This window comes from Tarenaya hassleriana, unplaced genomic scaffold (assembly GCF_000463585.1).
Source record: "Tarenaya hassleriana unplaced genomic scaffold, ASM46358v1 Cleome12, whole genome shotgun sequence".
NCBI classification, from domain to species: domain Eukaryota; kingdom Viridiplantae; phylum Streptophyta; class Magnoliopsida; order Brassicales; family Cleomaceae; genus Tarenaya; species Tarenaya hassleriana.
In genome coordinates this window covers 1383744-1410088 of record NW_010962392.1, presented here as the reverse complement: position 1 = coordinate 1410088, position 26345 = coordinate 1383744, and the positions used below count along the sequence as shown (strand labels likewise).

General features: G+C 40.3%; 6 protein-coding genes across 6 annotated transcripts in view; 3 read left to right on the top strand and 3 right to left on the bottom strand.

The window, feature by feature from the left end:
* Positions 1 to 83: 83 nt before the first annotated feature.
* Positions 84 to 2112, bottom strand: LOC104806426 (reticulon-like protein B1). Its single transcript, XM_010531323.2, has 5 exons — positions 1722 to 2112; positions 963 to 1143; positions 716 to 857; positions 559 to 628; positions 84 to 462 (listed from the first exon to the last, which is right to left on the bottom strand). The coding sequence occupies exons 1-5, from the start codon at positions 1960 to 1962 to the stop codon at positions 293 to 295; spliced, it is 804 nt and encodes a 267-aa protein (XP_010529625.1). The 5' UTR covers positions 1963 to 2112; the 3' UTR covers positions 84 to 292.
* A 1475-nt stretch (positions 2113 to 3587) lies between these two features.
* On the top strand, positions 3588 to 5413 carry LOC104806423 (50S ribosomal protein L25-like). The gene is made up of 3 exons (XM_010531321.1): positions 3588 to 4065; positions 4488 to 4617; positions 4917 to 5413. The coding sequence occupies exons 1-3, from the start codon at positions 3643 to 3645 to the stop codon at positions 5138 to 5140; spliced, it is 777 nt and encodes a 258-aa protein (XP_010529623.1). The 5' UTR covers positions 3588 to 3642; the 3' UTR covers positions 5141 to 5413.
* Positions 5414 to 9043: 3630 nt separating this feature from the next.
* LOC104806425 (probable respiratory burst oxidase homolog protein I) lies at positions 9044 to 15102 on the bottom strand. Its single transcript, XM_010531322.1, has 14 exons — positions 14472 to 15102; positions 14213 to 14372; positions 13732 to 13780; positions 13036 to 13149; positions 11811 to 12230; positions 11252 to 11638; positions 11062 to 11157; positions 10814 to 10929; positions 10481 to 10648; positions 10095 to 10389; positions 9891 to 10019; positions 9663 to 9744; positions 9427 to 9573; positions 9044 to 9310 (listed from the first exon to the last, which is right to left on the bottom strand). The coding sequence occupies exons 1-13, from the start codon at positions 15100 to 15102 to the stop codon at positions 9464 to 9466; spliced, it is 2757 nt and encodes a 918-aa protein (XP_010529624.1). The 3' UTR covers positions 9044 to 9310; positions 9427 to 9463.
* Positions 15103 to 16933: 1831 nt separating this feature from the next.
* LOC104806422 (RRP12-like protein) lies at positions 16934 to 20401 on the top strand. The gene is made up of 7 exons (XM_010531320.2): positions 16934 to 17528; positions 17923 to 18469; positions 18593 to 18844; positions 19020 to 19111; positions 19263 to 19473; positions 19763 to 19932; positions 20076 to 20401. The coding sequence occupies exons 1-7, from the start codon at positions 16995 to 16997 to the stop codon at positions 20346 to 20348; spliced, it is 2079 nt and encodes a 692-aa protein (XP_010529622.1). The 5' UTR covers positions 16934 to 16994; the 3' UTR covers positions 20349 to 20401.
* Positions 20402 to 20528: 127 nt separating this feature from the next.
* On the top strand, positions 20529 to 23191 carry LOC104807000 (RRP12-like protein). Its single transcript, XM_019201645.1, has 6 exons — positions 20529 to 21096; positions 21220 to 21471; positions 21647 to 21738; positions 21890 to 22100; positions 22390 to 22559; positions 22703 to 23191. The coding sequence occupies exons 1-6, from the start codon at positions 20832 to 20834 to the stop codon at positions 23189 to 23191; spliced, it is 1479 nt and encodes a 492-aa protein (XP_019057190.1). The 5' UTR covers positions 20529 to 20831.
* A 1918-nt stretch (positions 23192 to 25109) lies between these two features.
* Positions 25110 to 26345, bottom strand: part of LOC104806999 (probable polygalacturonase) — a gene marked incomplete at its 5' end in the record, with an annotated part of 3244 nt that continues 2008 nt past the window's right edge. Inside the window, 2 exons of the mRNA XM_010532113.1 lie at positions 25110 to 25791; positions 26171 to 26323. Coding sequence (XP_010530415.1) covers positions 25329 to 25791; positions 26171 to 26323 — 616 coding nt within the window. The remainder of the gene's footprint in view (positions 25792 to 26170; positions 26324 to 26345) is intronic.

Here is a 26345-nt window from a genome sequence, read left to right as displayed (position 1 = left end):
TATTTATTTCTAGACCCGTTGAAGATTCTCCTGCTTCCGTCCCAGTACCTGTAGGAAACATCACGCCACAGTAACATAACGCGCGAGTACAAACTAGTTACCTCCTTACAAAAGGAATTGCCTCACAGCGGAAGCATCAGAGTCACATAAACACAGAACAAAAAGAAAGCAAACAAAAGTATCCGATTCACGCTGACCCCCCCAGAAAAACAAAATTAGACATCAATCTGATAACTGCACCACGATTTCACAAACACCACCTTTCCCAAACACCAGACAATATCTCCCTGTCCTAATCCTTCTTCTTGCCCTTCAACGGTCCCCTCGGGATCTTGCTTAGTACCTTTTCGTCCAAAACCGCATACTGCTTCTTGATCTCCACCATTGCTTTCTCCCCGTATGCGTCCACCTTGTCTTCATACTTCTCGTACAGTACCGGGATGGTGAAGAGCATCACCATAGCTGCCACCCAACAATCACAGTTTATATACATCTCACCGTTGTTTAAGACTAACCCCTAATGGAAGCAAATGATGAATTGGGCAGGTGAAGAATTACCGATATAGGACAATGTCAAGAAGTTGCAGCAGCCCCCGAGGATCGACAGCACCCACAAGCCAGCAATAGCCTAATCAAACCCCAATGGTTTGGTAGCATGGTCACGTTTAATGGTGAAAGTTTCAGATAATTTACAATCAGCAGATTTAAGACTTACGGAGAGAAACTTCTTGAGATCTCTTCCAGAAGCAATGTCTCGCAAACAAGTGAATGCCCGGTTGATCTCAATTCTGAGCCCAGAAGCAAGCTGGAGAATTGGTTCTTCAGGGATGTGAACTTCCGGAATCTTTGGAGGGGACCTGAAGGAGAAAAAATTATCATCAACAATATCAATCTGGCATAACCGATGAGCATATCCTGATAAGTAAAGCCATTCATAAGATCAGTCATCAGTCTCAACTTACTTGTGAATAAACATGCTTGCATTAGACCATAGGAACAACACAGCGATGACAGCAATCAAGACATGGCAGAGCAGAGTGAGAAGGTGGTACTCCGCCAGTTCGAACAACACCCAGACAGCTGTTATACCGCCAAGTACACTAGCCGACATCTTCTTGTTCCTCCACATGAATATATCTGCCGCTGCAATTCAAACATCAAAAGATTCATTAACAATACATAACAAGCAACCGAGTCTGACAAAATCATCAAACAAGAACATTTCCCCCATAAAAATGGCTAAATACACTACCATTTCAGGGTTCCTGCATTTACGAAGACTATAAAGCAAAAGAGTAAACATCATTACCGTCCATAGATGAGAAACATAAAAACCCATCTTTTATGTTCAAAACAGTCAAGTTGAACGCAGGTTAAAGTTAAAAATCAAACCCTAAAAACTGAACAAAACCAATAAAAATAAATAAATTTGCTCCAAACAACGATTATCTGTCCAGATGATCACAGATAAACCACAACAAGAAAAATCAATATCTAACTTCGTATTTGAAGCTTAACGCATGTACCATGCGGATTAAATCGCACAGTACCAGAAAACCTACTATGCTCTTGAAGTTCTCCCCAAAATTACCGATTTCTACAATTTCAACACCAACTTGAAACAATCAACCACAAAACACATACATGGATCAGATCAAGCTCTATCAAACGAAATCAGGACGAAACTTGAGAGAAATGAGACAGGATCAGAGTAAACATACGTTTCCCGCCGCCGAGAACCTTGTGCACAGGCTTCTCCCTCCCGAACAAGCGGTAAACCTTTGCCTTGAGAGAAGATGGAGAAGATGCCTTCTTCTCGTCCTCGTCATCAGACGATGACGACGAATCGCTGCCGTGGTGGATCTTCTCCGATATCTTGTCCAACAACGATTCCCTTTCCACTACTTCCACCGCCGGTTCCGTAGCCAGCGCAGATTCCTCGTGCTTTTGCTCCTCCGCCATAGTTTCCGATCGATTCACGGAGATCCAAGCTTCCGATATCAACGAGTGTTCAAAGCACTTTTGACCCCTACGAGAAAGATCTCGAAGCCTAAAAACACAGAGGCCACTCGCAAACTCAATCTCATCCGTTGAAATGATGGTTTGATCTGAGCCGTCCGTTTGTTCGACCCTGAATATGCAGGCATGGGTAGTACATATTTTTTTTTTATAGGACCGAGATATGACGGCGTCAGAGATAACGGCTTCTTGCGCGTAGATGTCCTCGTTCAGGGCCAGGTGGATTAACGGCTCCGTCAGCCGGGACGTTACGTGGCAATAGAAAAGCACCATTAAGATTTATTTATTTATTTCGGCAAAAATCAGATGTCACTCGGAGCCTGAACAAACCATCGCCTGAAACGTGGCTGAATAGCTGCCATCCATACACATGTGAGTCACGCTCATTCGGTCTACATCAAAGAAATTTACTAAATAATTATATCATTATTCTTGTTGTTGTAATTTATATGATATGCATAATATATAATTTAATAAGTTCTAGAAAGTGATATATCTTCCGGTGGCTCGAAAGTGATAACGATTTGTATGACGAAAAAAAAAATATTTAGTTTGATGGGCCAGATGGGGCCCAATGGGCTCGGCATGTAATGAAGCCTAATCAGAATTTTCATTGGGCCAAGAAAAACAAGTAAATGTACTTGTCGACCAATTCGTATATTCGTTGGTTAAAATTTGGCTAAGAAGTTGACCATCACTCATCGAATATGCAGGGTTTATTATATAAAAAAAACTGACAAACTCATATTCTATGTAAAATAAAAATTGATGTTATGTTTTAATCCACAATTCAATTAAAACATGCAATAGCAAATACATGTTAATACATTTAGAAGTTAAAAAAAAATGAAGACGACAAAAATCAACCAATAAGTTAGGAAAAAGTAATTTCAATAACGATTTTCTTTCAAAAAAGTGGAAAAAATCATATACCAAGAAAATGATATTATTGAGAGAGAGAGGGACCTCTTTATGTTGGGAGAGGAAAGGAAGAAGAGCAGAGCTGATTGTTGCTGGAGAGTAGTTTCTTTTTGTTCTAAAGCAGAGACTAAATAGTAAACCGCGGAGGAGATCTTGACGGCAATGCAATCATTTTTGTCTGACGCTTTTGCCCTTACCAATACCATCCCACCCTTTAGGGTGTACCGGTTTATTAGATTCTATGGTATTCCATATGCCTGAAATAAATGATTTATTAAACCATGTCGAAGCGGTTTAAATTTATCTCTTGATATGATTGCGAAACTAACCATGAAACCGAATAGCGGATTCAAAATCTAAAACAAAACTGAACCGAATCTGATGGTTCGGTACGGTATAAAAAAAGGAGTTTTTGGTATATGTTGAGGGTAGTTTAGACATTTAGCGGGTAGGCCTCAGGTTAAAAGAACATATCGAAAGGAATATGCGTTGGATACCATTTTCCATGCTCCACATGAATAATGGCCGAATCACTTATGGACACACTAATGGGCCTATAATTAGGCCCAAATATATCAGGTTAAAGGCTTCATTTAGGCCCATTTCAGATTCAAACGGCGTCGCTTGTTTACGTTCAGAAGAAAACCCCCGCATTTCTTCAGCATGTAAAGTAAAGCCCTCTCTCTCTGGTAGTGGTAAGCGATGTTGCTCCGTCGTGCAACGGCACTGCCAAAATCCCTAGAAAGCCTCCGGTTATACTCTCCGGCGGAGACCGCGGCGGTTATCGAGCAGAACGAAGTATCGGAATTAAGCTATCTCCCCGGGTTTCCGCGACCGGACCCGAAGTTCGCCGAGACGATCTTGGCCGTACCTCGGTCTGCCTCCGGCAAGAGCATCGCCGCCAAGGAGCGGAAAGCGGGTCGGGTCCCTTCCATAATTTTCGAGCAGGAGGACGGGCAGAATGGCGGGAACAAGAGGCTTGTGTCCGTTCAGACCAATCAGATCAGGAAACTGGTTACTCATCTGGGTCGGTCCTTCTTCCTGTCCAGGCTCTTTGATTTCGAGGTCCGACCAGAATTTGGCTCCGATGACGTCATCGAGAAAGTCCAGGCTTTGCCTAGACTGGTAAAGTCTTTGCTTTTTCTTCCTTTTTCCCATGTCGCATTTGCTTGTGAACTCGTTCAGGACACTCCCCGACTAGCAATGCATTATTTTGATCTAGTTAGGAAATGGTTGTGGACTAGTCTTGGCATTGATGAATCGTTTCTGTAGGTACATATATATTTGTAATATACCCAAAACCCTCATTTCAATTTTGGTTTAATATGATCCATATGATGGGAAAGTATGGTACTGTATAATGCATTGTGTCATCTGCTCTCAAATTGTTGCGGTCTCTTACCTTTTCCTTGAATCAAAAACCAAATCTTTTACTTATTTCTGTTTCTTGATTTGAGGAATGATGTTTGGGTTAATGGGTATGGATCCTGATTGTGTTTATGGGTTTTTAACATATCGGAGACGTTTCTGGCCATGAGATGTAACAGCTTCATTTGAGTGCGCGAACAGATGCTCCATTGAACCTGACGTTCATTAGAGCACAGCCTGGTGCTTTGTTGAAGGTCGACATCCCTCTCGTGTTCAGAGGAGAAGATGTATCTCCTGGATTAAGGAAAGGTCAGTGGCCAAGATATTTGTTCTATATTTTTTTCATGTTTTGTATCCTTTTAGAGCTATCTATGCAAATTTTGTGGCAAAGTATTCCTTACTACAGAAAATATGTCAGTAACTAGTGTTTTCTCATTATGCCATTATAGATTTGAGCTTCTTTCCCTTTCTTGAAATGACATGAAGGAAAAATAAACGTGGTTTGTTTTCCAACCTAGTTCTACGGATTGTAGCATCGGGTTCTTGAATCTTTCTGCTCGGTTTTTCATTTTGATTATTATACTTTTTTGTATGAAATCATTTTTTAGGAGCGTATCTGAATACGATCAAAAGAACGGTCAAGTTCCTCTGCCCGGCGGAGATTATCCCTCCATATATAGATGTAGATCTGAGTGAATTGGACGTGGGGCAAAAGATAGTGATGGGAGACCTCAAGGTTCACCCCGAGCTAAAGCTTATACGGCCAAAAGACGAACCTGTTGTTAAGATCGCCGGAGCTAGGGTTTTAGACCAGCAAAAGAAATCCAAATAAAACCACCTGCGATGATGTTTCTGGCTTGTTTCTCGAAACATTGATGAAAGATTTATAAAGTTTTTAGGGGGGGGGTTTCAAGATGCCCATTTTTCATTTGTACCAATCCCACATGGAAAGCCCCTTTTCATTGCTGAGTTAGTAATGTAGTCAGCATTTTTTTTTATTTCTCGGAGTTAATAAAAGATGATGAGGGTAAATTTTTTCTATTTACCAAGTGTATATGACACGGTTTGAGCCGTTATCTCCAAGAAATCTTCTCTGTTCTATTCATACGTACATGTCTGCGTTTATGTATTGACCAAGACTAACATCTTAACCTAGCTATACAAATAGAAATGTCGAATGCAATATGGAAGTTGCCATATAGGCATAATACAGCTAGATATTCCCCAATACCCCCCCTCAAGTTGGAGCGTATATGTCATATATGCCCAACTTGGACAAAAACGTGTCGAACTCCTTTTTGCCGAGAGCCTTCGTGAAGATGTCCGCAAGTTGGAGAGAGCTTGGAACGTGTCGTGTGACAACTGTTTTGCAGCTCACATGGTGACGGAGGAAGTGACAGTCGACTTCAATGTGCTTGGTGCGATCATGAAATGCGTCATTTGCAGCAATGTGTAAAGCGGCTTGGCTATCACAATGGAGCAGCATTGGGTCGGAATGTGAAACACCAAGGGAATGAAGAAGGCCTTTTAACCACAACAATTCACAAGTAGCAGCGGCCATAGCCCGATACTCAGCCTCAGCAGACGATAGAGAGACTGTATGTTGCTTCTTCGACCGCCAAGAGACTGGAGAATTGCCGAGTTGGACGAGCCACCCTGAGAGCGATTTCCGCGAGCTTGGGCAGCCTGCCCAATCCGAATCACACCAGCCATAGAGACGTAGATCAGAGTCAGAGCGCAGCAAAATGCCTTGTCCCGGATTGCGTTTCAAGTACCGAACTACTCGAAGGGCAGCGTCCCAATGATCGGTGCGTGGTTGCTGCATAAACTGTGACAAGACATGAACCGAGTAAGTGATGTCGGGCCGTGTAGCAAGTAAGTATAGCAGACGACCTACTAGGCGACGGTATGGTTCAGGGTCGGCAAGAACAACACTAGTCGAGATAGCAAGACGATGATTTTGCTCGAGAGGAAACGCAGCTGGCTTAGCACCAAGTAATCCGGTTTCGGCCAAGATATCGAGCACATATTTCCGTTGGCACAAGGAAATACCATGTGAGCTTCGAGCAACTTCAAGGCCAAGGAAATATTTAAGCAGTCCCAGGTCCTTCATACGAAAACAAGAACTGAGATAACATTTAAAATTATCCAGAGCCGAGGAGGAGTTGCTGGTGAGCAGAAGATCGTCGACATATACTAACACATGGATCCGAGTCTGCCCTTGATGGAATACGAACAACGAGTGATCGGACTGTGACTGGATGAAGCCATAGTCGCGCAATGCCGAGCCAAGTTTCGCGAACCAGCAACGAGGGGCCTGTTTTAGGCCGTATAGAGACTTATGTAAACGGCACACTTGGTTCGGATTGGACGGAGAAAAACCCGGGGGAAGCTTCATATAGACCTCATCCCTCAAATCACCATGTAGAAACGCGTTGTGGACGTCCATTTGGTGAACCGGCCAATTACGAGCAGCAGCTACAGCAAGAAACGTTCGAACCGTAACCATTTTGGCAACCGGAGCAAAAGTTTCCTCGTAATCAATACCTTCGGTTTGCTTGTTTCCAAGAATAACAAGGCGGGCTTTGTAACGCTCCACTGTACCATCAGATCTGTACTTTATTCGGAAAATCCATTTGCAGCCAATCGCACGTTTGGTAGGCGGCAATGTCTCAAGCGTCCAGGTTTTGTTCGACTCAAGAGCGTCAATTTCATCCCTCATGGCCTGGCGCCATCGAGCATCTTGAGCAGCTTCATTGTATGATCTGGGTTCTCGGTTTGTGGTGACAGCAGCTATGAATTGTCGGTGCAGCGGGGAAAGGCGATCATACGTGATGGAATCTGCAGAAAGAGATCGAGGGGTAATAGGAACATCAGGAGTTGAGCCCCCCCTGGCCGGAGATATGAGCATGGGTGAGCCAGTGCTCGAGTCAATAGAGGCCGAAGACGATGTTTCAGCTAACGGCGTCGGAGCAAATGGTAGAGGTTGTGAAGAGGCATGCTCGTCATCGAAAACCCAAGCACTGGTAGGTGGAGGAATAGACGAAGAATCTGAACGCGGCGGAGCAGACTCATGATAAGGGAATTCATCTTCAACAAAGACAATATCACGAGATACAAGGAAAGATTTGGTTTCGAGATTGTAGACCCGCCAACCTTTCTGTCCCAAAGGGTAACCAACGAAGATACATCGAGAACTCCGCGATGCAAATTTATCCCCTCCACGATTCTGGTTATGAACATAACATAGGCTTCCGAAAATACGAAGATGATCATATTTTGGCGGATGACCATGTATGAGCTCATAAGGCGTCTTTCCATCAAGAACAAAAGACGGTGTTCGGTTGATAAGATATGCAGCCGTAAGCACGCTTTCACCCCAAAAATCAACGGGAAGATTCGCTTGAAAAAGTAAGGCGCGAGCAACATTTAGGATGTGACGATGCTTACGCTCAACTCGACCGTTTTGTTGTGGCGTTCCGACACACGAAGTTTCATGCACAATTCCCTTTTCTGAGAAGTAGTTACGAAGACTGATGAATTCCAAGCCATTATCCGATCGAACTATTTTGACAAGTGCACCGAATTGCCTTTCTACCATTGTCATAAAGTTTCGGAGATGTCGTTGAGCTTCACTTTTACTAGTCAACAGATATATCCAGGTTCCTCGGGAAAAATCGTCCACAATAGTCAGAAAATATTTGGCACCTGAGTGAGAAGCTTTTCGATACGGACCCCATAAATCACAGTGAATTAACTCAAAAATTGCCGAAGCTTTACTCATACTCATCGGAAAAGAATCTCGAGTCTGTTTCGCTCGGAAGCAAACATCACAAGCTTTATTCTCAGAACAACTATCGGAAAAAACAAAATCAGAAATCTTTGCCAGGACTTTAGATGACGGATGACCCAATCGTTTGTGCCACAAATCAAAGGACTGCACTGCCGAAACTCGAGTTGCGGCCACGGTTTCTGATCCCCGAAAGTAATACAGTCCTGCTCGTTGTTCACCCGCTCCAATCACCATCCTAGTAATACGGTCTTGAATCACACAGAAGTTATGAGCGAAAGTGATAAAACAACCAGATTCCGCCAACAACTGAGAGATGGATATCAGGTTGCAATGGAGGCCCGGAACATAGAAGACATTGGACAGACGAAGAGTGCCAGACAACGAAACATATCCTGAATGAACCGCGAAAACTTGTCTGCCATCCGGCAACGTTACTGAGCATGGAGACATTGTAGTCACAGCAGTTAAAGCAGACAAAGTCCCTGTCATATGTTGAGAACAACCGGAGTCAAGGATCCAAGAGACAACAGAGTTCTTACCGGATAATGTCTCAGTCGTGCCTACGTTGTTGGCATTGATCATAGCCATCAAGGTCTGCCACTGTTCTGAAGATATGCCACTGATGATGTTCTTATCACCCTCTAAGACAGGAACTGACACAGAGTTAGAAGAATGCGTGACCTGTGCAGCATTCGCGTGAGCATAGGTACCACGACCTCTGCCAGTGACGTTCGGAGAAGAAGAAATCATGCGACGTTGAACTACGACGGTTGCATCGGTCGCTGTCTGTTGATTCATTGTCGGAATCGGAATCGGAGTCGGAATCGGGGTCAGATTCGGGGTCGTGTTGTCGGTGTCGGTGTCGGAAGACATAGATCAGAAGCGTAAATCGAAGAGTAAGGTGTCGGGCTCTGATACCATGACACGGTTTGAGCCGTTATCTCCAAGAAATCTTCTCTGTTCTATTCATACGTACATGTCTGCGTTTATGTATTGACCAAGACTAACATCTTAACCTAGCTATACAAATAGAAATGTCGAATGCAATATGGAAGTTGCCATATAGGCATAATACAGCTAGATATTCCCCAATAGTATATATACTACCCCCAAGGTAAAGAATACGAAGTCTTTTACATTTCTTCATGTTTGTTTTGGCATCTAACCTCCAGGAATGTAAGCAAAATTTGGCCCAATTCAAAAAGGTTCCTGATGAAAACGAAAACGATGCAACAATGGAGTACAAGAATTTGATATGATCGTTCAGTGACTGTACATTGGAAGAAAGATATATGAGCAAGAGAGTAGTTTTGGGTGGATGTTACCTGGATATTTTGACTGAGTGAATATGAATATCCTTCTTTAGAACTGTTCCTTGTGGAACTCGAACTTGGAAGAGCCCTTTTGGTTAAACTCATGGCAGAGTTGGGAGAGTTCATTGGCCAAGGCTGGTACTCCGCAGTAGAACACTCCTGCCATGAACACATTACACCATTTCCAGAGAGGAAACAACAAATACGGCAAACCGTTGATCGATTCTTTTGTTTAGTATTGTATTTACCTATTCTTGCGGCGCTAGTGCGATCGTCGCTTATCTTTGTTAGAACCTTCTTCCATTTCGGCCTCCCGAAATGAGTCCGTACCTAATTAGACGCGAAAACTGACCTTTTATTGCTATGGTCATCAAGTATTTTACCTTAAAAGTGATATTCAAAAACGAAAACGTAATTCGATCTTATCCTTTCAAATCTCGTGAGTCGTGAGGAATAAAACGGGAAGAGGATCTTGCCTTGGTTCCAGAAAGGATGTCGACGCCGTTCTTGGCATAGTTCAGAGATTGGATCATGGTGATAAGATTGGATTGAGCCTCGCCTTCCTCATAGAAACTAGTCAAGTAGTTGTGCATCTCAGTGACATCCTTTTGTTACAACAAAGACTGGTGTGAGTATTTTTTTTTAAGCATCTGTCAGGAGTAGAGGATTAGTGTTTTTACCATTTGGTCAAGGTCAGCGATTTCGTTCATCTCGTTTCTGAACCAATCGAACGAGCCTTGCTCTCGTGTAACCCAGTAGAAGTACGCCTTGTTGGTCTCCGGCTTCTTCTTTTGCTGCTTGGGAATTTTATTCACAGCTTGTTCTTGTTGTCTAACAATGTTATTGAGCAAATCTCTCAAGACACTGATGAAAGGGGTGGCGCCAATTCCGAGTCCGATGAGTAACAACACATCATATTTGCAGTAGTCTTGTGCTGGGGCGCCGTATGGTCCATCTATCAGGAGCTCAGGCAAACTATTACAAGACGTCAACTACATATGTGTAATATAACCCGGAAATGCAAAAGTTATGCAGTGTTTCTATATGGGTTTTAAGTTTGATGCACCTTTTGTTGGTTGAACCTTCCATCCGGAGAAGCCCGCTTTTTCCTGGTTCATGAGCCACACATGCCTCTGAGAATACCTTTTTGAGCCCTTTTGTCCAGTCTCCAAGTTGACGAATGTGAATGCTGAGGTAGTCGTCCCCCGGAGCAGAAGTTATAGAAAATGGATGCCTGGAGCAGGGATTTTAATTCGAACGCTTACATTTTTCACGCCATTTCTTCAAAATCAAATAATATTTTGCGAATTGCATTTTCAGAAACTACAACAGGGTAATAATGATAATCCAACTGTGAAATCCTTTTGATATCATCCAAAACTTGTCACAGAAAACTCACCATTCAAACAGAGATACGGCAGGGCACTGAACGAACATAAATTGTCCACTCTTATGATGAAAAGAAGGAGGCTTTGACATATGCAACGCTACAACATCTCCCGGATAAATGGCGACCTGAAATGGTACCATTGGGCTGATGTAAGGATATCTTTTTTCGAGAGATAGATAAATGTAAAATGAATTATTTATTGGGATGATGTACAATGTGACTTCCTATATAGATTGCATTCGAAATGTAACAATGACCTTGTGGATTTGGACGGTGTAAAGCCTGGAACGGAAGAACCTCAAGACCCTTTCCCCAGAGTACAGGATACATGGCACAGCAAGGTACATCCATGTCTGAACACAGACATAACCTGTTACTCGTTTCCAACCAATTAGTTTTCAATGAAATAATAACCATATGTAAGCCAAAGAGCTAGAGAAGTTATACCGTCTTGAGGTACCATTTCTGCACGAGATAGATGAAAACACCATGGACGATTAGCAACACGTAAACAATTATAAGTAGGTGATGTGAATACCAGAAGGCATTAAAGCCTGTTAGTTTATCAAATGGCTTTGGCAACCTGGTGAGGTTTCGCCTGCATCTTCGACTAGCTAAAGTGAAGGCAATTATCATACAGATAACCATTAGAAGTCCAGTGACTCCCACGGGACCTTTGACCAAGTCAACGTATGTGGGCCTGGTTGATCCAAAGTAATGAATCAGATAGCGTCGGTAATCATCTTCAGATGATCTTAGAATCCTTGGGAAATCGCAAACAAGGTGGTTTGAAACGTGTAGAATCACTCCAAGCATTATGGCCAAAGAGATAATCTGTAATCAAACAAAATCGCCAAGGCCGTCACAATCAGGGTAGTTTGGGACGTAATTCAATATTCCAATCTGATATTGCTTGTCCATAATTTCGGATCTTTCAGTCACGTCGTCATTACTAAATCCTAGAAAAGAAAAAGGAAAATAAAGGAGGAATGGAGATGGTTCTAACCTTGTGAAAATTGATGTTATCGTTGAAAGGTACGAAGTTGGACAAAGCTGTGGACCTGAGATAAGTGATGGTATTCCTGCAGACGGGCAAAAGGATAAAGGCCATATTGAACTTCAGTGTCTCAGCTGCACCCTTTGCCATGAGGAGGCAGCAACCCATCACATGATATGCATCTTTCTTCTTATACTGAAAACATTTCCACGTGAATAACCCGGCCATGATGACAAACCACAATGATAAAACCCAAATCCTCCTCCAATTCTCTCGCAAAGAGTAAAGCAAGTTTCTGCTCATTCTCCTCACAGGAATTTTCCATCTTACGTCCGGTAGGTTCTGGCTTAAGGCCCGGCTTGTGCGGAATGATTGACTGTAGCTATGAGAGATATCTTTTTCTAGTAATAGTATCTCTAGTTGCCTTACCTGCATTATAGCAGACCGTGCAAAAAACATAATCAGAACATTAACCAAACTGAATTGACAGTTAATGCTACTATTTGTTTGTTCTTATCATATAGCTCATTCACATTCCCAAATCAAAGTCTAGCAACAAAAGCTGTAAAAGGCTTTCCCTTGAGTACCTTAGAATTAAACACTTTGTTCGACTGTTTTAGTGCTCACTTAATGTCCTAACACCCAAAACATGTCGATGTCAAAATTCAGTTCAAAAGAAATGCAGATATATCCACGAGCTATTAACAGAGTGATGATACCATCAGTTTGAACACGCCTAACCTAAGTAAAGAAAAGATAGCCAGATTAATTAAAGCTCCTTATATGGATCTCTAGTTGCCTGTTTCTTCTTTAACTTTCTTCTATTGGTTCCACACGGAGCTTGACCTGAAATCCCTCTATTATGGAGATGACTTGGGGTACCACTTAGCTTAAAAAAGCTCATTGGTTTCTTCTTTTGCCCCTTTCCAGTTCTCGCTTTGAGGTCAGAAAACATGACTAAACAATTTGTTCAAAGATTTGATCGTGTGTCCTTATCAGAGAAGTGAAAGGGAAAAATCTGATAAAGATATGTGACTTGACTTTGTCATCAGTTAGTGAACGTCCAACAAGCAATAACTGGTCGCTGGCATGAAATATGAAGGAAACTGCAAAGACCCTAATATGTGGGAGCGCACACGCAGGCGCATAAATGCAACCTAATAGTATGTATATTGAACATGTTGTATGTAAGGCCTTTCACATTAAGGGGCTTGAGATGAAAAGAATGGACTACCTCTATGTACGGGAGCTCATCAGAGGCTAACTCTTCCATGATCAAGGCGGCATATTCTTCTGCTCGTTCTCTCAGCCTCGATAGATTACTTGCCGAGGCACTTATCATAATTATCTATGTTTTGACAATTTCAAAGCAAAACATACACCATAATTTAATTCAGGGAGAATCTTTTACTTTAAAATTCAAGAAGAAACCATTCGTTGACTGAGAAAACAAAATTCATAAACAATACGGTTGGTAGGTAGTACTAAGCAAGCTGCTAGAAGGTCAATGCAACTTTATATACATACGAATAAGGTAAACATGACATATAAATAAAAAAATTGCAACTAGATTCTCTAAATAAACTGGGCTAGTTAATAGAATTCATGAAAGAGAATCATTCAAGATCGCCAAGTAGCTGCCAAGGGTATATAAATAAACTGCAATTTGGGAAGACTAACTTATAAACAACCCAAGATAGAATATACTATAAATGAAAAGATAATGGCGTACTTGTCAGTTCAGAAAATTCATTAGTTAAACAGCTGCTTAAATGGGAAAGATTTATATGCATTGGATTGTCGTGCATAAAATTAACTCATGAAACTGTAATATCGGCGTGCATGTTTAAACTATTAAGTCAATGCAGAGCGTAACTTTAATCCAACTTCCTAGAGATGAACAACAAAAGGGAAGGAGAGCCTCAATCACCTCTTTTACTTCATTCTCTGTGATTCTACCATCTCCATTCGTGTTCAACCTGCAACATTGAACGTCAAATCACACAATATTAAAACTAAAAGTGAAAGGAAATCAATTTATTAGTTACAATCTGAGAATCTAATAGTCATTTGCAGATGGTAAAAAGAAACATTTGCACACACGATGAAGATGTGAAAAAGATGTAGAAAATTCATTTTAACCGACGAGGAAATCCCCTAACTGGTTTTCATGCATAGTTTCTTCAAACCATGGTGTAGATGTAATACCAAAACAGAAACCAAAACTACTTGATCCTTTTTCTTTAATTAAAGTAGACTTGACCATATGGAAACGTTTATGCCTTTATCTTAAGCAACTACGCTGTCACTTTCCTTGTCCTTTTACCATTTCAAATGCCTTCTGTTGGTGAAAGAAACCTAAAGAAATCAGTATGCTACAGTTTGAATTTGAATTAATGAATAGCAAATACATGTCGAAGAAGATTTGCAGCCGAGAATCGAAGCTCTCGTTCGTGATCTGAGACCAAAACTCATAGAGTTCATCTCGACTGATTTTGGCGATCATTGACTGTCTTCTCCTGCACAATGCATCGAACAACTCCTCTGCAAACTCTTTCGAGTTTTCCATCCCTTTCAACAACAGAACATAAATCAATCAATAGATACCTTTCACCATCGCTGGGAATTCCAATGGAATCTGAAAAAGAGAACGTGAAAATAATGTCGAACCTATGCATCGAGCAAATTCACTGCGGTGAAGATAACCGTCTGTGGAAAGTTCATCGAATTTTCTTTGGACTTCCTCCCAGGCGTCGATGATGATGCCATTCTCCTTGCTGCTGATGAATCTCAAACCGCGGATCGCTCTCTCCGTCGGGGATCCACTATGATGAGTCTTCGTTGGTCGCTTACTCAACGACCGAGAGAAAACAGCCGAGTTGATAATTCCGCCGCCGTAAGAAACGGTCTCCGGCGCCGAACGAGTCGAGTGACCGCATCCTCGCCATGAGATCTCCTTCAGCCTCGCAGTAAGATCATCGGAGAATTGCTTCGCCATGGCCACCGCCTTGAGCTCTCTGAGCCGGAGGCTCGGCGGTGTGCTCTGAGATCTCGATCGTGATCCGAAAGCGGAGCCAGAAGTGATCTGCGGCTCTGAGCCGGAAACTTCGACGGCGACTGCGGGCTCCACGTTGCGTAGCACGAAGGAATCCCCGAGTCGCAAATCGATCGTCATTTCGAGGAACTCCTCGGCCGAGCCGGACCAGTCTGTTACCGGCAACGAAGAGAAGCTCTCCGCGAATCCATCTGGGTCAGAGACCCGTCGGTCCTTGCGACTCCCAAAGGAAAATGGCATTGACATGGTGCGAGAGAGAGAGAATGAGGGAGAGGGAGGGGAAATAAATTTAAATTCTCTGATATATACGATCGTCTCCAAGGCGATTAGCCGTTTATTTTAAGGATTAATCATTCTTGCCCAAAAAGTAAACTACTAATAAAAAAGAATGGGCGACAAATACACCAAACAAAGAGTGAGAATTAATTTCAAAATTTTCAAAGCTTAGTATTAGAATGAAAGGGGAAAAAATTAAGGTATTAAAAGAATTAAAAAAAGATTAGTTATTTTTAGTTTTCCAAAAAAATATCACATTTTATAAATGAACATTAAATATTATTAAGTAAACAATATTCAACTTACTCTACATATTCTCTTTTAACCATTCGCAAAAAATGTTGAGGACTGAAGTTAATTTAATTGAAAAAAACGAAAAAGTTATTTCTACAAACAATATTGTGTCCTACTCAACAAGATTTTATAAATTAGATACCATTGAAAACCACATACGCACAAAATTGAAAATTCCATTGCCCATTAATAAACTATTTAGGCATTACATAGATAAATAAGTTTTTGAATTTCATATTGTAAATTAATCGTAGCGTGATAAATTATAATAAATTTAAATTATAATTAATCATTTAACAGAACCAAATCGGTATTGTTTGAATCACAAAATGTCATATTGAATGAAAAATAAACAAATATTATATTGTAATTTCTATAATTATATGGTTGAGGGAGATTAACACTCAACTTTACCCAAATTCTCAAATTAAATACTGAATTTTTCGATTTCTATAAAATAATATGAAGTTACTATATATAAAAAACAAACTATTCAAATTTTGCCAAATCCCACACTTCTCCAAAACGGTAATTAACACCGTTAATTTTTTTTACTTGACAATAGCGTGGCACCCCACGTCATGCACCATATCTTATTAAAATAAATAATAAAAATTAAAGCAAAATAATAAAACATAAAAAATAATAATAAATTATGTAGTCATATATTGCTTAATATAAAAGATTGATGAAATGGTGTGTGACTCTGTTGAATTCGACGTGATATATAGGGGTGTCAAACGAGACAGTTCGGATCATTTTAGGTTCAGCTCATTTGGTTCGGATTGTTTTGGGCTCAACTCGTTAGCCTCATTTTCTAACGAGCCAGAAAAACCTCGATTCAAACCGCTCGCCAGTTTTCCGATCTGAATGAGTCGGTTCGTTGAGGCAATGATACATAATATTTTTTATTATATTTATTTTAAATATAATTATAAATTTAATTAAATACATAAAAATTTAATAAAACACCAATATCATTTAATATTTTCAATTATCACCATCATAATAATTAGTATATTTATAATATCATATAAATGATATGAAAAAAATTAATATAAAATATCAACTCATTGAACAGTTCGCCAGATCGCCGAGCCAGACTTACGTGTTCAATGAACTCTACTTCGTTAGGCTCGTTTTTTAACGAACTGGAAAAATTATGGTTTAGATCGCTCGTTTTCTGATGAATCACGAGACCCTAGTGATATATGTATTTGTACGATCACAGAATTACTCAAATAATATATCGATTTATTTTACTACTATCAACATTTTTTCTAAATCATCTTTTTTTTTTTTACCGATGAAAAATATCGGCTCCGTCAAATTTGGCCCAAAAGTACATTTCTTTCTTAATGGGCCAAGGTAATGTCCGTTGTAGATATGGGCTCTTGAATATTATATTCCATATAAAACACTGAAAATCCGAAATCGAATTTTCTTGCAATAGCAAAATCGGACCGTTATGACCCCGGTTTGCTCAACCGTTATTACTTATTTAGTTGTCCAATTTCATCTTCTTCTCTTTCTTAAACCCTAGAAAAACCACCGGAGCTCGCGCGATCATGGCGGCTGCGGAAGCAGGTCAGCAAAAGAGAGCCGAAGAAAACGACGAACTCACGATCAAAGATGGAGATACAGACATCTGCCAACAGCTCATGGACCGTTACGCCAAATCCTCCGCCGCGCAGCACGGCCACCTCGTCGCCACCGCCGCCGCAATGCGCTCTATCCTAGTCGCAGAGTCTCTGCCTTCGACGCCTCCGGCGTACTTCGCTGCCGCGATATCCTCCGCGGATTCCACCGTGAACTCACCGGCGACGGATCCTGTGGCGGTTTCTGCTCTGCTTACCTTTCTGTCCATAGTTGTCCCTCTGGTTCCTTCCGGGGAGATTTCAACGGAAAAGGCCCGAGAAGCTGTGACAGTACTGGTGAGCCTTATTGATAGAGACGAAGAGAAGTTAGGTGTGGCGAGCTTGAGAGGTGGTGTGAAATGTATCGGGACGTTGCTAATTGGCTTCTGTAATTTGGATGATTGGGAAAGTCTTGATTTAGGTTTTGCTTCTCTTCTCAAATTCGCCGTTGATAAGCGGCCCAAGGTATTACTTCTCTGTTAAGCGATTTTGTATTAGATTGATACATCACAACTGCCCATAGCCTAGCTGTTTTCGTCATTGCGATTTTTTTTCGATTTTTTTTTCATTGAAGTGTTGGGTTTATATCTCTGCAACTTTTTAGATGAAAAAGAAAAATCTTACCTTCAGTTCAATCCTATGATCACGGTGACATTGCTACTGGAAAACCGTCAGTAGATCTAGTTTTGAGGTTACAGAGGAGTTATGGAGCCGTTTTTCTTTTGCTATAATAACTACTTATAAGTGATAAAGTGAAATTTTGTGGGTTGTTTTGGATATCTGACCATGTTTCATGGTTGCAAGAAATGATAGTGTGATAAAAATCTAATATTGGTCGAATGTATTGCGTTTGTTTTAGGTCAGAAGATGTGCCCAAGAGTGTCTGGAGAAGATACTCGGCTCTCTGCAATCATCTACTGTTATCAAGGAGGCAAGTAATACAGTGTACGCCTCATTCAAAGAGTATAAACCTGTTCTAGCCGAATTAAGCTCTTCAAGGATCGATGAAGGTTCTAAGGTTGATTTGTCATTGAAAACCCAAAACGCAGAGGCTGTCTATGTGTTAAATGTGCTCGGTGTTGCAATTCCATTTATCTCTTCCAAACTTAGGTCAAGAGCTTTTTCAGAACTATGCAATCTTATGGCTTCTCAGTTTTCACTGCTAACGAGGCAAATCCTCAAAGCCATGGAGGTTTTCTTTGCGAATTCAAGAGATGAGATTAGTGTCCCTGAGATAGAGAGCATCATAACTTCACTCACTGGTTATTTATCTTCACACGACAAGAATCCCTCAGACACTGTCGTGCAAGCGACCATCCTTTTAAGAAGTGCTTTGGAGAAACTCCACTTGGTGGATTCCAAATTGTGCCTGAAGAAGCTTCCACTAGTTTTTGGTGATTTGGCAGGTATATCTCTCATCTTCCTCAATATTCACTATCTACTGTATTTTTATTCTTCCTGGTGGCTTGGATTTTGCTTTTATTTCATCTATTTTGATATTTTCTAACCTTTTATTTCCTGTGCTTTAGGTCTTCTTACTTCGAATGATGACACTGCATCTCAAGCCTTGGATGTATTAAAAGACCTGATCAATCGCCATGTAGATAAAGATATTGTTGAGGGATGTCTGCCATTTGAAGGTGAAGAAAATGTTGCAGATGGCAACAAAATTGGTGCAACAAAATCTGTATGTGCTGTCTTTGAGAGTATCCTGGATTCATGTGATGCAATTCCAAATGAGCGCATTTTAGATGTAACAGCTATTTTGATCGATAAACTTGGTAGGTAATGTTCACTCTGTTTCTATGTTTTTGCAGCCTTATCACCTTAGCTAGTCTTTGAGCATTATTCATTATTGGCAGACAAATTTTCATATACCCAACCATGTAACTAAAGTCAGCGTGAGTGAATAACTCAACATTAAAGAAGTGTTCGTTTGAATCTTCGATTTTGCAGGGGAGCTTTCGTATGTCCTTATGAGGAATATAGTACTTAAACTCGCCAGCTTGATGACGAGTGCTACAGGGGATGCTTGTAGCTTAAAACATGTAGGTCTTCATTCAATTCTCTCATTTCTCTTTTCCTCAGTTTAATTTTTGTATGTATTAAAGTTTGGACAGAAAGGGTAAGACCTATATTTAGAAATTTTGCATCATGTCTCTGAATTCTGATTGATGCTATATTTGACTTGATCTACAGCTTCAGCATTGCATTGGGTCTGCAGTGGTTGCAATGGGGCCAGAGAAAATATTAGAACTTCTGCCTATCTCTATTTGTGCTGATAATCGTTCTTGTACAAATAGCTGGTTAATCCCCATCTTAAAAAGATATATTGTTGGAGCATCGCTCGGGTATTATATTGAGCATATTGTTCCTCTTTCAAAATCCATTCTGCAAACTTCTAGGAAAGGTGCTTTCTTCCATCATAAATTTTCCTTTCCTTTTCTTTTTTTAAATATACATTCGGTGCTCTTCATTTTTACTAACATAGATTGCCTAAAAGCTTGATTAAAAGGAGTAGATTGTGTCCATCTTCTCCGTTCTTGTATATCTGGGTTTGAAATGCTTCACAGATTTGAATTTGCATCTTCAACTTCTAGCTTTCCTCCGCCCAGTGAAATGGTTATCGTAAAGGTCATAAAGTTGATTGTCTCGTAAAATATATACTAGGATTAATTCTTTTGTGCTTGTTTTTTCAGCTCACAGAAAGAAGTTGCAGGCCTGTTCTCATGAGCTCATGGAATTGTTACCTGCCTTTTGCAACTATCCTGTTGATGTAGCCCAAAACTTTGGATCTTTAGCTAAACTTTTGGTGAAATTTATCAATAAGTACCCTTTCATGAATGAAGCCATTACCCTCTCCTTACAGGTGAGTTACCTCTTTGTCTAGGCTTATTTTACATCATAGTGGTTTGCACTAGCAAAGTGGCTGACTCTTTGCCTAAATTTTTCATGCATAAGGACTATCGGGAGGTCTCGTTTATTGTTTTTTATTTTTTTTGCCTTGTTCAGAGGCTTGTAAATCAAAACAAAAGTAAGCTTAGGCCCAAGATAAACCCGGGTGAGGCAAAAACCTGTCCGGGTGAAGATAATACATCAGAGCTTGAAAGTGAAAATCGTTACTCGAAGAAGACATCAACTAAAAACATCAAGGCTTTGGCATCATGCTCAGCTGAGTTGCTTCAATCTCTTGTAGATATGTTCACTGGTTTAGGGACAGAGGTCAGTTCTGACTTTAAGGTAAACTTTCTTCATATCTTCTGCAATTTCAAGTTATATAATTAAATTCGATTAAAGTCTTCCCTTTCCTGTGATTCTTGAAGAAATCAACTGTGATAGGAGACATTCAAGCTATTTGTTTGTTAAGGAAATAGCTTTAGTGAAATTTTGTGGGTTGTTTTGGATATCTGACCATGTTTCATGGTTGCAAGAAATGATAGTGTGATAAAAATCTAATATTGGTCGAATGTATTGCGTTTGTTTTAGGTCAGAAGATGTGCCCAAGAGTGTCTGGAGAAGATACTCGGCTCTCTGCAATCATCTACTGTTATCAAGGAGGCAAGTAATACAGTGTACGCCTCATTCAAAGAGTATAAACCTGTTCTAGCCGAATTAAGCTCTTCAAGGATCGATGAAGGTTCTAAGGTTGATTTGTCATTGAAAACCCAAAACGCAGAGGCTGTCTATGTGTTAAATGTGCTCGGTGTTGCAATTCCATTTATCTCTTCCAAACTTAGGTCAAGAGCTTTTTCAGAACTATGCAATCTTATGGCTTCTCAGTTTTCACTGCTAACGAGGCAAATCCTCAAAGCCATGGAGGTTTTCTTTGCGAATTCAAGAGATGAGATTAGTGTCCCTGAGATAGAGAGCATCATAACTTCACTCACTGGTTATTTATCTTCACACGACAAGAATCCCTCAGACACTGTCGTGCAAGCGACCATCCTTTTAAGAAGTGCTTTGGAGAAACTCCACTTGGTGGATTCCAAATTGTGCCTGAAGAAGCTTCCACTAGTTTTTGGTGATTTGGCAGGTATATCTCTCATCTTCCTCAATATTCACTATCTACTGTATTTTTATTCTTCCTGGTGGCTTGGATTTTGCTTTTATTTCATCTATTTTGATATTTTCTAACCTTTTATTTCCTGTGCTTTAGGTCTTCTTACTTCGAATGATGACACTGCATCTCAAGCCTTGGATGTATTAAAAGACCTGATCAATCGCCATGTAGATAAAGATATTGTTGAGGGATGTCTGCCATTTGAAGGTGAAGAAAATGTTGCAGATGGCAACAAAATTGGTGCAACAAAATCTGTATGTGCTGTCTTTGAGAGTATCCTGGATTCATGTGATGCAATTCCAAATGAGCGCATTTTAGATGTAACAGCTATTTTGATCGATAAACTTGGTAGGTAATGTTCACTCTGTTTCTATGTTTTTGCAGCCTTATCACCTTAGCTAGTCTTTGAGCATTATTCATTATTGGCAGACAAATTTTCATATACCCAACCATGTAACTAAAGTCAGCGTGAGTGAATAACTCAACATTAAAGAAGTGTTCGTTTGAATCTTCGATTTTGCAGGGGAGCTTTCGTATGTCCTTATGAGGAATATAGTACTTAAACTCGCCAGCTTGATGACGAGTGCTACAGGGGATGCTTGTAGCTTAAAACATGTAGGTCTTCATTCAATTCTCTCATTTCTCTTTTCCTCAGTTTAATTTTTGTATGTATTAAAGTTTGGACAGAAAGGGTAAGACCTATATTTAGAAATTTTGCATCATGTCTCTGAATTCTGATTGATGCTATATTTGACTTGATCTACAGCTTCAGCATTGCATTGGGTCTGCAGTGGTTGCAATGGGGCCAGAGAAAATATTAGAACTTCTGCCTATCTCTATTTGTGCTGATAATCGTTCTTGTACAAATAGCTGGTTAATCCCCATCTTAAAAAGATATATTGTTGGAGCATCGCTCGGGTATTATATTGAGCATATTGTTCCTCTTTCAAAATCCATTCTGCAAACTTCTAGGAAAGGTGCTTTCTTCCATCATAAATTTTCCTTTCCTTTTCTTTTTTTAAATATACATTCGGTGCTCTTCATTTTTACTAACATAGATTGCCTAAAAGCTTGATTAAAAGGAGTAGATTGTGTCCATCTTCTCCGTTCTTGTATATCTGGGTTTGAAATGCTTCACAGATTTGAATTTGCATCTTCAACTTCTAGCTTTCCTCCGCCCAGTGAAATGGTTATCGTAAAGGTCATAAAGTTGATTGTCTCGTAAAATATATACTAGGATTAATTCTTTTGTGCTTGTTTTTTCAGCTCACAGAAAGAAGTTGCAGGCCTGTTCTCATGAGCTCATGGAATTGTTACCTGCCTTTTGCAACTATCCTGTTGATGTAGCCCAAAACTTTGGATCTTTAGCTAAACTTTTGGTGAAATTTATCAATAAGTACCCTTTCATGAATGAAGCCATTACCCTCTCCTTACAGGTGAGTTACCTCTTTGTCTAGGCTTATTTTACATCATAGTGGTTTGCACTAGCAAAGTGGCTGACTCTTTGCCTAAATTTTTCATGCATAAGGACTATCGGGAGGTCTCGTTTATTGTTTTTTATTTTTTTTGCCTTGTTCAGAGGCTTGTAAATCAAAACAAAAGTAAGCTTAGGCCCAAGATAAACCCGGGTGAGGCAAAAACCTGTCCGGGTGAAGATAATACATCAGAGCTTGAAAGTGAAAATCGTTACTCGAAGAAGACATCAACTAAAAACATCAAGGCTTTGGCATCATGCTCAGCTGAGTTGCTTCAATCTCTTGTAGATATGTTCACTGGTTTAGGGACAGAGGTCAGTTCTGACTTTAAGGTAAACCAGAAATCGAACAAGGAAGTGAAGAGGAAAGTGTATCTGTGTCCGGAGCCCACGTGCGTTCACCACGACCCCTCACGTGCCCTCGGAGACCTCACCGGCATCAAGAAGCATTATTACCGCAAACACGGCGAGAAGAAGTGGAAGTGCGAGAAATGCTCTAAGCGTTACGCCGTTCAATCTGATTGGAAAGCCCACTCCAAGACCTGCGGTACCAAAGAGTATCGATGCGACTGCGGCACCATCTTCTCTAGGTAAGTATTTTTTTCAGTATTTGATTCAATATATACATATATATATATATATATATTCTTCACCGCTCTGGGAAATCAAATGCCAAAGAAGAGGCTGACGACAATGCACAGACAAAAGCCGACGACTCATCCAGAATGTAAGATCTTTAGAACATACTTCTTTTAACTTCTTTTTACATAATCCCATGGGAAATCACACATATGCTTGCATACATATACGTATTGGTTGACAGGCCGCAGAAGAGAAAGCGCGACGAATCTTCAGAGGATGCTGCTGTTGCAGAACAGAAGAAGAGCAAATGGCAGAAGAAGAGACCATTAGCTCACTCTTCCGTTTCTGCTGATAATGGAACTGGAAAAAGACCTAAACACGGCAGTAAAAGAAACTTCCGGAATTACAAGGAAGCTTCCGGAAACAATCCTGCCCAGAAAAGCAAGCCGGGCTTGCGGAAAGAGAGACAGAAGCCACAGAAGAAGAGATTCATCAAGGCACACTGACAGTAGAGATTTGCGGTTTCAGTATAATTTATACTTTACTCGTTGTCAATTATACAGTATAATTTATACTTCAAGATAACCCTGTACCCTTTTTAAACTAACAAAAAAATGAAAAAATATCACATTTTTTTACACTAGTTAAAAAAAATTCCCCATGAAAAAGAACAAAATTTACAGTGCAGGTACAGTAGAGTTCCTCCCAGCTTTAAACACACAAGGCAACATGGTAAATTATACATTAGGCTAACCATGAGAACACCCAAAACCCCATTATGAAAAAAGATTACATTTTTTTGTACCCTCTTAATCTAACAAAAGATTAAAAAATAATTACATTTTTGCACACCAGTAAAAAAGAGATCCCCATGAAAAAAATAAAAAAGAACAAACAAAAAAATTACAGTGCAGTTGTCTTCCCAGCCTGGTCAAGTGCCTCAAGAATCTCAATCCTGCTTCTAACCATTCTATGAAACAATTTCCTCACCTGTCCCTGCGACCCATCAATCCCCTCCATTCTCCGGCATATCTCCGCCGGAAACCTAAACCCCTCCGTCAATTCCATTATCCCCAACCCTATCCTCTGCATCTCCTCCCACCGGAAAACCCGCCTCATCTCCTCTCTCTCCGTTTCATTTCTTCTCCGTGATCATGTCGTGGTAATTCACCACGGGCGGCCGCCCAGCTCTGGTGCTTCGGCAAACGGTATAATGCGTTGCCTGCCCTTTGCTTGCTTGGCAAAACAACTGCAAAATTTTCCAGGAAAAAAAGGGAGATTTTGGATTATTTGATCAGAGAGAATCTATGATACGGGGAACGAGACCTGACTCGTTCTTGTTTTCGTTTTTCAGTGAAAAGGTTTCAATCTCTTATTCCAAATTTACCCTCCATTGATCATCGTTATTACCAAGATGTGACACCAAACTTCTCCTTCCGATTAGATTAGATGAAAAATGGTTAAATAGCATTTTGCTCTACGATTAAAATAGTATGACCAAAGCACATTTATTTATTAATCCCATATAAAATTTTCAAATTATGAAATAAGACTTTATTTATAAACACATTGTTTACTCTGTAGATGTTAATAGCCGAAAGTTACGCTAATAATTCGTTTCCTACCCCTAGCAACAAAGCATTAATTGTTTCCTAAATACCTATTATATACTAATTAAGGATAAAAAGTTCGTTTACCTATCTTAAATGCGTACTAATTGAGGATGAAAAGTAAGTTTTACGATTCAATGGTTTCATTGATTCTTTAATAACGCATATCCTTAACACAATCGCTTAATTTTAAATTCAATGAATTTTTTTTAATTAATCCAGTGTTTAAAAAACAGATTTAAGATTTTTTTATAAAAAAAAACCTTTTGTTCAATGTAAATTGTCATAGAGATTGATTCTAAATCATGGTTCGTTTAAAATGGTTCAGAAAAATAAAAAGAATTTCATGACAGAGATTAACACATACATATAAACACCAAAACATAAGGAAATATGCAAATACACGAAAAATACGCACACACTTCCCTAATTCTTGAGATAATTATAAATTTATATTCACGTCTGCGTGTTTTCTAAGTATTGGTTTGGTAAAAGAACATTTCTTGTAACCCAAGAAACCGATTTCAAGAAAACGTTCCTCACACATTCTTCCTCCTGCTGTAGCAACGCTGAAGCTTGACCTCATCGATCGGGATAACTTCCGCCGGAAAATTGCACGGAATCATCGTTCCGGGCTGCTTTTCCGGCAACAGCTCGCACGGCGGCGGAGTCACGCCGCTCGCGAAACCCGAAACGTCCGTGCAGTTCCAAAGCACCTTCTTCGGTTTAGTGGCTAAACCGATTGTAACATTTGAAATGCAGATGCCGGAAAATTGATCTCCCGGTATACCGGATAATTGAGCCGGCATTGTAACATTCTCGGCTACCATGTCTTGGTAATTGATGTTTTCAATCACCGGTAAAGCCTCCGGATCGTAATGCTCGTCTGGATGAGAACCGTAATTGCCAGTCATCCAGAATACGTATTTCATCGTATTCATCGTCATTCCTCGAACATATATATCCTTCACGTACCCTCCTCGTCCTATTGCGGTTTTGATCCTGAAAATATCGGTATAAGAGAAAATTATTGACAAACCGGACTTAACCAAATGTAAACCAGGTTTGTGACCCTATTTTGCTCCCCGTTCAACAACCAAGAAACAGAGCCATATATTTCACAAAAGCAGTATCAATCCGACAAATCCAAACCGGTGGAATTATTCTCGTTAATATAAAATTGAATGGTTATAATTTTTTCTAAAATTGAAATAATCAAACCCAATTATAACCAAACCAAAACCCACAATGGTACATCGGTTTCAACTTCAATTCCAAAGGCTTTCCTAAATTCGGTTCGGTTTGATTTCCGACTCAAAATACCTAACGAACCAAACCGGTTCGAAAGACAGGATACAAAACCGGTTATCAACTTGCGTACCTGACACCAGATTCGGAGTTAATAGCGACAATGTCTTCGGCACGGACATCCTCAATGCCACCGGACATCTCGCTGCCAAGCGCTATGACGGCGCTGTCAGGAGAAATGCACGTTAGCCTTCGTATCAACAACTGTTTCGTCGGCATTCCGTACTTTATTCCGCACTCCTCCCATT